General features: G+C 30.7%; 1 protein-coding gene across 3 annotated transcripts; it reads right to left on the bottom strand.

The window, feature by feature from the left end:
* Positions 1-312: 312 nt before the first annotated feature.
* LOC111034191 (insulin receptor substrate 1) lies at positions 313-10,120 on the bottom strand. Of its 3 annotated transcripts, none has more exons than XM_022315278.1 (14): positions 9,184-10,120; positions 6,389-6,606; positions 6,088-6,296; positions 5,865-6,013; positions 5,540-5,792; positions 5,391-5,477; positions 4,182-4,338; positions 3,959-4,119; positions 3,770-3,870; positions 3,394-3,475; positions 3,211-3,327; positions 2,195-2,468; positions 1,638-2,135; positions 1,028-1,412 (listed from the first exon to the last, which is right to left on the bottom strand). In XM_022315278.1, exons 2-14 carry the CDS (start codon positions 6,592-6,594, stop codon positions 1,028-1,030), a joined length of 2,679 nt encoding a protein of 892 aa, XP_022170970.1. In that variant the 5' UTR covers positions 6,595-6,606; positions 9,184-10,120. The 3 variants fall into 3 exon arrangements, with proteins under 3 accessions (XP_022170972.1, XP_022170970.1, XP_022170971.1); XM_022315279.1 differs by having other exon boundaries at positions 9,188-10,120; XM_022315280.1 differs by lacking the exon at positions 9,184-10,120 and having other exon boundaries at positions 313-1,412; positions 6,389-6,594.
* Between the last annotated feature and the right edge of the window lie 1,553 nt (positions 10,121-11,673).

The following is an 11,673-nucleotide window of genomic DNA, read 5'->3' as shown; positions in this document are numbered from 1 at the left end:
GTCATAAGGAGATTTTTATTTTTGCAAATAAAAATAAATGCTCATACATACACGCGAGCATGCATATATTTACATCTATATATTTATATTTGTATAAATACATACTTATTTAAGTTTAACTATAATTTAATTTAATTATAACTTAAAATAATATAAATATTTATACAAATTGGTAATCATTATTTGTTTTATAAAATTTAATTTTTACCAATAATGTAACTGCTTGTAATCCAACACAATACCTTCCATAATTTTTTATCACCTTCACCTAACACATAATTTGGGGTCAGCAGGATAAGCTCTAAAATTATGTTTCTCTGACAATTGCTATTTCCTAGAAATTCTACATGAACTATTAAGGGAGACATTTATAACATCCATTTTCATTTAGTTCATCTTTGGCCTACCACTTCTACTATTTCCCTACACGGAGGAAGTTTTATAACTTCTTCACTATTAAATTTTCCTCATTTAGTGAACAACATCTTAGCCTAGTTCTAACTATGTTAAACTATTTTACTTTAACATAATATATTGAAATATGATTAAATTAGCTATTTTACATACCAAATAAAAAATTAATAACTTAGTATTTTTAAATAACAATAAACAATTGATATTCATCAATTTTTTTATTAAAAATTTAAAGCGTAAAAGGCAAAAATTATATTAATGTTTCAGTTCATACTGGTTTAAATTGGTAACATATTCACTAAAAAATAAAATTCATTAGATACAATAAAAATTCTCCATCAGAGTTGAAATAACGTTAGAAAAATCACCCCTGGATACATTTCTCCTAAAATGTTATACTTTAGATGCCAAATATATTAACATATACTTTTACCTAAATATTAATATTTATTTAATTCAAATACAAAGAACAACACAGTAAAATTATACATAAAAAAATTATATACATTTTTGTTTGCCACTGAGATAAACCTCTTTACCAGTGTATACAAAATATGAGTTTAAATTAAAATATTATTTATATTACAACACAAACTACAAACAAATTATATAATTACCCATCCAGCGAAGTAACAGAGTTATCTGACTTGGACTGGTTCTGAGAATTATATGTGACAATAGGAGGTGGGTCTGGGAATACTAGATCTGCAAATCCATCACAAATGGCATCTATAACTGCATCAGAAGACTGACCAATTTGTTGTTCTCGTACTGGTACTGTATGAACACCTGGCCTAATAGTCGTATAACCATCTATTTCATCAATGCCTTCATCAGCCATGGGTATAAGTTGTTCAAGAACTGGAGCTGTGTTACGTTTTTTGTTTTTTTTCCAATTCAAACCTCCAATCATTTTCATGAGTGGAAACGTACTGCTTGCTGCTTCCCATACATTAACATAATTTTTTTTATTTGATTCTTCTACCACCATATTTGTGCTACAGAACATAGAACACAAATGTAAATATTATACAACATCAATTACAATACACAATATACTATACATATTATAAAATAAACTTAAAAGCAATAATTGTTGAAAAATATAATTTTGCTTTAATAGTTTAATATAAAAATATGTACATTATAGAATCATAATTTAGAGTTCAATAAATAATTTACTATACATATGATATGAATATATATATATTGTATTAACATACTTTTCACAGGGAAATAATCCTTGACTCGGTTTCATTGGTGTGTAACTATCAACAAGTTCAATACCAGGCACCTCTGAAACTCTTTCCAATGTAGGTGACAAATAAGCATGTGAAGATGTTGGAGGTGATCTGGAAATACCGTGAACAGCTCCAGATAGTGTCCTTTTAATATCAACAGAAGACACTATAGATTTTGGAGGGGAACGACCAGTTGGTCTATGAGTACATGATGGATCAGGAGAAGGACAAAGTTTAGGTGATGATCTTGGTGATAAGTCTGCTGGTGGCTGAATAGACAAGGTGCGACAAGTTGCAGAATAATGTCGACGAGATTTTGAATTACAACTAAAATCAATTTCCATTCGATCGCCACTGTCACTATGTTCAGACATACTGGTTGAACCAGATTGATAACCATTCCGGGGTAACCCAGTTGGAGGTAATCGACCGCGGCTGCCCACTGAAAATGCACGTGTTCTTGTTCGATCAGCATTAATCCTAAAAAAAATTAAGTTATTTTTTATATTTTTATAAATTGTTTAATTATCAATGTATACTTGTCAATTTTTTCTCTTAAGCCATCTGGTCTGGAACCAACAGAATAAGCTCGAGTAGGCCTTTCAATAGGACCTTCGTCTTCAGATGGGGTAAGATATGCACAAACTTTATCCAAATGTATGTCAGAAAAGCGAGTGTCTGTAGAAGGTGTTCCAGATTCAATAGATCCTTGCTTACAATCCATAGAAACATAGTCAGACATTCTACCCACAGGTGCCATGGGAACATAGCCTTCAGGCGATTCAAATTCCATTTGAGGCATTTCAGTAGGTTCTATTGTAATGTATGTAATAAATGAAAAAATTATTGGTAATATTTACTTAAAAAAATGTACTGAATTAACTAACAAATAATCAAAATAATTTCATAATAATTATTATTACAGAAACAATGACCATGAACTTTGCATTGCATTCCCCTTTATAAATTGTATTCAAATCATATTCAAGCTACAAATTAAATAATTATCTATAATAATGTATTATTTATCATACTATAGTTTTATTTCAAAAAAATACAAAACATAACTATTCACGACATCTTAGCGGCATCATATGGAAATATTCAAAATATTAAGATTTTTCAATTTGTATTATTACTAAAGAAATGTTAGCTTTAAAAAATATTGACAAAAGAAAGAGACTTTTCAAACAAAAGTGGAATTTTTAATTTAAATTGTTGGAATTCACTACAATTAAATTTCTATTCAATACGTAATTAGCAAGCTTATCAGAAATATGTACAAAATAAATGGAAGGGGTTTCAAAGAATTTTAAGATATCCCCACCCAATATGTTAACACAAATTCCTGACCAGCTTGTATATTATGGTTATCAAATTCACAAACACAAAGTGTTCCTTTTAACTATCAACATTTACTTTCTAAGTTGATTCTTGCGATATTGGAAAAATGCTATTTGTAATAATTCATTTTTAAAATTGTTCTTACTCATTTCACTATGGGGACTTAAAATTAGTAGTTATTGTTAGTTATAATCAAGTAAAAAACAATTACCTTGTTTAGAATTACTATGTCCTTCCAATGGCATAATATTTACACAGTTACTAGAAAAAGTGTATCCTGGTTTCATTGGAAGATATCCATCTGGTGGTGGAGACGTTTCAGACGTACCTAATGATTATAAGTTATTGAAAGTAACATGAACAAACTAGTTGTACCAATAAGATATTTACTAACCAGAAGGGTTCAAAGGAGTATATGTATCATCTACATTGATGGGTGAGCCATATGGACTATTTGAGTCACAACAAGAACCCGCCTATTTATATTAAAATTAAAATATTAATAAATAATGTCATGTCATCTAGTTAAAAACAAACTAGTTAATTATATTTAAAAATAAATTGTAAAGTTTAAATAATGTAACTTATTAACTATTATCATTCTTACAATTACCGACAGTAATAATATAAGTAAATAAAAATCAATGAAGTTTATTCATAAGAATATACATAAATTATTTAAAAATTATAATATTATTTTTAAAGGATTAAACGTTTTGGTGGTTAAAAGTTGTTATTATTAAAATTAAAATTTGATAAAAAAAACTAACCTGAGAAGAGGAACTAGATTTATTACCAACAATATTGTTGTTAATCAAGTTAATATTGTTATTAACATTACTGTCACTTGTTTGTCTCAAAGAATCTTCTTCTAAAAGGAAAAAAATATAGACGTTTTATAAAATGAAATCATTTAATTGATATAGAATATTAATTATAAATTATAATAACAAAAATACCTTTGTCTAATGGAGTATAAGAAACAAAATCTTCTTGCTTTTCCTCAAGTATTGCAGACCGGTGGTCATTAAGACTCGTGTAAAAGGAAAAGATTCCATCTGTGGTATCTGTAGATTTTGAAAGTGAAGAATCCCAGGTACTCAAGTTAGAATCGTTAAACCTAAATAAATCATTGTTTTTTTTTTGTTTTTTTTTAATAAGAATCAATAATATGCAACATACGCTGATAATGATAAAGATGCAGAAACACAATTACAACCGTTGTGGAAAGTTTGTTTTGGAGATAAAATTCCATTGAAAGAACGCGTTGATGAAGTTATGTTTTCACTAATAGTGCGTGGTCGTAATGGCATGCTATCACAACGCTCTCTAACTGATCCTGAAAATAATTAATTAGACCAATCTATTTATTTCCGTAAAAAACATTGGGCACGCCATTTACTAGGAATAAAACAAATTTATTTTAAAATATGTATAAATTATAAAAATAATAATAATACTAACTCAAAAACTTGAAAATTAAAAAAGTTTAGTAATAAATAAATTATTGATGAATTACTTAGGTAACAATATTTTTATGGGAACTGAAGGGTGAGATATTGTACTAAAAAACAACCATCATAGCACTATACAAAAAGTTACTATATGAATATTGTTTTAACAATTTTAGCCAATTTTAAATATAAATAATATTCACCTGGCAATTTTTTTTTATAAACCTCAATAAAAAAAATATGCAATTATAAATACATCTATAAGGTTGTAACACTACTTAGATACAAGATACTAAGTAGTAAAAATATGGTGTACAGCGTGCAAAAAGTGATAATTAGAAGTACTGGGTATTACTTTTAGAATACTATTAAACTCTAATGAAATACATATAACATGACGAAACACTCTAATCTCACTAGAATGTGATCTCTGCTTCAAATATCTGATGAAATAGTTATTATTGATTTTAAAAGTTTTAGTTTCGTTTATTTATTTTTATAACCGGGAATATTGGGACATTTTATTACCTTATGTTTTTTTTAACAAAAAAAATTGTATTGTGAAATTACAACTAAGCTTTTTGCTTCCAATCAAAATCTAAAATAATCAATTTATCCAAAATTACTTTTTATTTAATCTAATATATTATTATAAATATTTTTTAATGAATACAATATTTAGGTATAAGAAAAGAGATGATTAATGCTAATTGGATAGAAGAAAAATAACAATATTTTTAATTTTTAATCAGTTAGTAATATCTTACTGATTATAAAAAATATACATGACAATCAAAGTAAAAAACAATAGTTACCATTTGAAATTTGGAATCATATAAAAACAAAAAAATTATAAATCTTAAATTAGTTTACATAATTGTTGGTACATTTAAATAGTCTCGACATAAGCATTCAAGTAACTAATAAATTAAATTACCTGCGCGAGCTAAATCAACATTTCCATTATTTAAAGTTGAGGAACTTTGACTATTATTTTTATACCGAAGCCCAGGGTGATTCTCATCTAAAATGTTATTTCCAAGCAGTTAATAATAGAAAATTTGCTTAACTCTATAAAAAACATACCATCAAAACAACTTGAACGTTGTCTTATTGGACAGTTAATTAATCGTGATCCTTCATTAAACGATGATGATCTCATTCGAAATCTAGGGTCATGATTTCGACTTGCTGCGCCCATTATAGTTTCATGAACACTAGTTGCCACATCACTGTTCCATGTATCCATCCATATATGACCAGAACCAAATGGAGAACTTTGTCCTACTTCCATGTAAAAAAATGTGCCCAAAGCTCCACAGCGACGAATACTTGTCAGCTGTAATAAAACAAACAAATATAATTTTATTAGTGACTTAATACTAGAAAAAATATAAATTTATTTAAGTACCATTATATCCATAGATTTTTGTTCCTTTGATTTAGTTGGATACTTCATTATGCTCACTTTTTTGTCACATAAACAGAGACCAGTCATGCCTATTAAATTTGCATTCATTCCCAACTCTTTTTTTAGTATAGAGATGTGCCAAATATGCTCTGCAAAATCATATGTAATTAGAACATGTTAATATACTACTTACGAAATAATAAAAATCTATACAACTAAATACCGAAAGGTTCTTTAAGTGAAACACCAGGTCCAAAATCTTTGGTAACTCGTTGTAAAACCAACATAAGGTCCAACCACTCGTCGAGTTCTTTATCAGTATCAAATTGAATATAAAAGGAACTCTCCTTGGTGTACAAACATATTAGTGTCTTTTTAGTACGTGAATCTACACGTTTGTCGATATTGAAACAAGACTTTAATACAATTACTCTATAATAAAATATACAGCAATAAGGTTTATTATATTATAAATAAAAAATATTACACATTTTAATTAAAATAGGTAGTAAGTTAAAATATACTTTTTAGGCAATGCATTGTTCCTCCATTTTTTTTCAGTTTCATAATATTCAAGGCGTGCAGGTCCACCACCTGCAGTTGCTTCTCGAAGTACAAAAAACTTTTTTCTCATACTCTTATTTTTTTTTAAATATCCAATTTTAACTACACCAGCCATAGCATTTCTAGGCTTAGGTGAGTCAGTAAGTTGAGCTAATAACAAGCTCATTTTAAATAATTTCTGAAAATGAAAAAAAAACAATAAAAATTTGTAGGTAGCATTAGTTATTGTAAAATATAATATAAGTAACAATGTTTTTAAAAAAAATGTATACCATGAAACACATCATTGAGTTATTTAAGTATTACGTACTCGAGAATCGATAAAAAAAAAAATGAAAACAAAAAAAACAACTTGGTTGAAGAAAAATAATAACACATTTAATTAAGATAAATGACATATTCAAAATGAATGAGATTAAATTTGAACAACTGATTGAATTCTTCAGGTCAATAAATAAAAATAAAAGACAAATACCTATTTAGTAATTACTATACATATTGGGATAATATGAAATTCTTATCATTTACAAAACAAACAACGATTAATGTTAGAAATGGGAAATTCACAAACAAATAAAATACTAAAAACAGCAATTATTTTTCAAGTTACAAACTATAAGCCAATAGATACATATAAATATAAATATGTATACATTCTGTACACACTATATATACCTATATATAACAATATTTGAATATAATTAAATAGGTGCCTACCTACTAGTTATTATCTGTATCATTATTCGTTTTTAATTTAATATCAATTTGATAAAATAATTAATAATATGCTTAGATTACAACTAATGCAAAAAAATTAATGACACATTCTTTAACCCACCCACCATGAGTCCTATTTATGATTGAAACACCTTTAGTCGCAAACTAAGCCTTGTTGACCATTAACATACGTGTTTGATCATCAAATTAATAATTCCAAACCAAATACATAAGTTACTGGTAAACTAAAAATAAATGTTATTTATTTAATATACTTAAAAATATTAACTAATTAAAAAAAATATATATCATGACATTGGTTTAACAATGATACAATAATCACAAAAATATGTTTTTAGTTTTATATTATGAACTGATAAGGTAGATTATACCTCGGATTATACTATTATAAAATAATCTTACTACATTCAATACTATTATGATAAGAGTAAATGGTTTATTATGGAACATTAGAATAAAACGAAAATAAATTCCTAGTATGGTCTCACACAGTCGTTTGACTAAGTACAGATTTTAAAAATATCAATAAAAACTATAATTGGTAGTTCAATTTTCTAGATTGCATTTAGTTATAACGTGACATGTTACTTAAAGGTATCTAAATGTATGAAAATATTTAAGCTACTACTTATTGAATGGAATGTATGGAAGTAATAAAAATATCAATAGATAGCACGACACATTATTTAATTGGCTGGTTCGAAATATTGTGTTTTAATACATAATTTGTATTAAAGATACAAAATATGAATTCGTTCATAGGTAGTAAAACTACACATTGATAAATTAGTTACTTTAAAATACATTCTTGTAAACAAATTATTTAACTGATACCTATTACATTCAGAAACATCCTAACAGTTATCAGAATTCCAAATAAAACAATATTGATATCAGTTTTTTCTCGCACCTATGCATTTTATTTTTAAAAACAAAACAAATTATAATTATGTTTCAATTTTACAATGGATTTTAGATGATCATTCAAATCAAGAACATTTTAATTAGCTAACAGATATTTAAAAAAAATAATTACAAAAAAAAAGTGTGGACGGATAGTTTGAGAGAAATTCTGTGATCAAGGTTATTCCATAAGTAGAGTACCTACACATAGTACATACCAATACAAATATAGCAGAAAAAGTATAAATGTACCTATTATAATTAAGATGTTTACCTAGGTACGCAAGAGATTTTTACAGATTTTAATGTAGCACAATAAAACTGTTAATGTTTTCTTATTAAACATGGTTAAAGTGATAAAGCAAAAAATATTTTAATTCACTTCATAAACGCTGTAGAGGTCAGCATTGTCAAATACATATAACTGATGATAATGCTACATTAATTGGTTTATAGACACCTAAATTTCACATTAAAAACTAATATAAAATTGTATTCCTACATTGCAATAGGTTTGGCAAACATGTTATCAGTTATTGAATGTATTGATTATTTATTGAAGAGGAGTATATTATTGCAGTTGATAGCAGCACAAAGCAACGAGCAAAAACAGTCTGATAGATACAAAACTACAAAACAATGTTTTAAAACCACCACCGGGAAGTTATTCAATTCCGACAACATAAGTAGATATAAGTGTATAACACCGTACAAAGACTCGATTGATTTTTCTACAAAACACATCACCGGAGGACGAAAAAACTTAAAAAAAAATTTTTTTTTTTTAATGATCGGTTTTATGCACGGTCAAGTCTTACGTCTCGAGAAACGAGATAGTATCAGAGATCATCAACAAGACAACAATAACAAAAACAACATATAAACCCAATCTATAACACGACGTTGTTATTGTTGTGGACATGTGCAATAGTAGTATGGGAATAATAGGCATAGGTACACCACACTACACCTATAATGAGTTAGGTACCTATCCATTCAAGAACGGGCAGTTATGTCAAGGGCATGCACTGTTTACGTTATTATCGTTCCGTTTTTTTTTTCATTCTTTTACACAATTGCTCGCAATAAAAATAACACGCAATAAGTAACATACCTACTTCTCGTCTGGTATTTCCTTTCGCGTGTGCGGATTCCCGACACACTCGGTTTTCGCGTTCCGAACTATATTAATATTGAACCGTACACGAACTGACTAGAACCGACGTGGCCACACATAGCACTGTAATAATAATAGTAATAATATTATTACGATTTTCGCGCACACGCCGTCTCTTACACGGCCACGGAAACGTGCGTCGCAGTAGCTATATCACACGGCACACCGCGGTATCGTATAGGTACGTACGGTTCGCGTATCGCGTACGAACAAATGTATAAATATAATGTCGCACTGTACTCGTGTGAATTATTAATCTGCACCGGTCGTGCGGTTTGCCGTGTATCGTGAAAAAATATTTACTAATAATATTAATTATGTATCCATACACGGTGCGCGGCGCACGAGGGCGTCGAAAACGACGATAAATAAGAGGAAAACGATACGGCAGCACGCGCGTACGAGACGATATCGTTTCAACAACAACGAACACTGCGGGCGAAACGCGGTACGACGGCGGCAGTGGCGTTTAGCACGATAATTCGGAACATGCTGCTGCTGCTGCGGCGACGGCGGCGGCAGACGGGGCGCATTGGAAATCGGCGAAAACCCTTTCTGTCACTGACCACTGCGGCGGCGGCGGCACGTCGACGATAACAACAACAACAACAACAACAACAACAATAACAACAACACCAACAAAAACGACGACTCGCGAGAAACACACCGACGGCAGAGACGATTTCGAGAACGCGGTTATTGTCACTGTAACTACTGCTGTATTCACCGTGTCGCTATTACTAATGGAAAACATTTTCCGCGGAAAAGTCATGTGGATACGTAAGCGCCACCATAGACAAGTATACTACCACTGTGTGTACTGTGTTGATATTCGGTGTGTGCGTTTATGTGTGTGTCTGTGTGATGATTAATCAGCGCGTATTCCTATAGATGTAAACAAGTGGTGCGCATGCGCCTGCATCCCCGCCTTCTCAACGCGCGGGTCATGTTGACCGTTGAACCGTGCAAACAACAACAACATTACAACGAAAACAACATTTTTCCCATAGCGGCGTGGCCGCGTCGTGTGTTTTTCGCTCTGTCCGTCTACTGCGCAGTCAGCTGCACTGTTCTCTCTTTCACGAAAAAATACAAAAAATAAAAATAAATAAATAAATATCGATCGTTATAATAATAATAATATTGTTATTATTACTATAATTATCATTATCATCGCCGTGTTGTTCTTCCGCGACACAACTGACGGTACAATAACACACGCGTATATTAGTATATTATTATGGATTAATTATATATTTATACGTCATAATCAATAGCGATATTACATCCGTGTTAGTCGTGTTACTACTATAACGAATAACCATATACATGTATTAAAGTATATAGAGGTGTACGCCAACTAATATATAGTACACCTTCATAATATTATTATGTACCGTGTACGCTGTAGCGGCTGTTTTACTTGACAATCTTTCATTTTTAATACGTCTCAAAGTCTCAATACTCTTAATAACCCCCTCCTGAAAGCAGCAGAAACCCTATCACCTTTACCTCGAATTGTCCCGCGCGCGCACGTCGGGTGCGCTTACTATATATATATATACACAACATGACGGTAATAATTTCGAGTTAAGACAACAACAACAATAATAATGAAACAACAAACACAGTTCGCCACAGTGAGTGTCTGTGATGTGGCCGATTGGTCAATTCTCGTTTCTGCGCCCCCGTCGTCATCTCTAAACAATAAACGCAATATGTATCATAATGTTATAAATAATCACATATACATCGTATAATTTGTACAATTTAACATTGCGATAATATTGCTAGATCGTCGTGTAGTGTGCAGTCGCTACGAGTTGTGATACACACCTATCGTGCAAGATAATACTACCTATACAATATATTAGTCTACATAATCATATCGAAAGTACGCGCTTCGCATGTGCGTTGTGCGTAGGTACTATAGGTATCTCGCACATCACAATATTATATACGTACATTACAATAATTATCTTCTTTTTTTTTTTATATGTACATAATATACTATATTATGACATATAATACGCAGTACGCACAATGTCGTGTAAATATATATCATGTGCGTCAGTCGGCCGGGCGGGTGTGGGCGGTCGGCGGACGTAGATATAAGGACGTACCTACGCGTATTTACACGCGCGTATGTGCGTACGTAAATGCGCGGGGTAGAATTCCACGTTGGAATCACGTTGCGTTGTTTTGACGCCCTCGTAAAATCGATAACGCAGACTATATACGTGTAAAACTAGGTTGGCATAACGGTGGGCCAGACAGCTCCATTCAACGAGTACACGAGGTTGGGCGGCTCAGTGTTAGTCCGCGTGTGTGTGTGTACGTATGTGCGCGTGTGGGTGTGCGCGCGCGCACGCGCGCTAGCCCCCGACACCCCTCGCCCACGCCGACTCTTATGGATTGCGGTGATAC

This window comes from Myzus persicae, unplaced genomic scaffold (assembly GCF_001856785.1).
Source record: "Myzus persicae strain clone G006 unplaced genomic scaffold, MPER_G0061.0, whole genome shotgun sequence".
In the NCBI taxonomy this organism is placed as follows: domain Eukaryota; kingdom Metazoa; phylum Arthropoda; class Insecta; order Hemiptera; family Aphididae; genus Myzus; species Myzus persicae.
This window is presented reverse-complemented; position numbering and strand designations above follow the sequence as displayed.

Bases quoted from the DNA above. Each gene is read 5' to 3' on its own strand.
- LOC111034191 (XM_022315278.1), bottom strand. From the start codon at position 6,594: ATGAGCTTGTTATTAGCTCAACTTACTGACTCACCTAAGCCTAGAAAT. The intron at 6,297-6,388 runs GTATATTTTAAC...ATTTTATTATAG, and splicing joins AACAATGCATTGCCTAAAAA to AGTAATTGTATTAAAGTCTT. The intron at 5,478-5,539 runs GTATGTTTTTTA...ATAACATTTTAG, and splicing joins ACGTTCAAGTTGTTTTGATG to ATGAGAATCACCCTGGGCTT.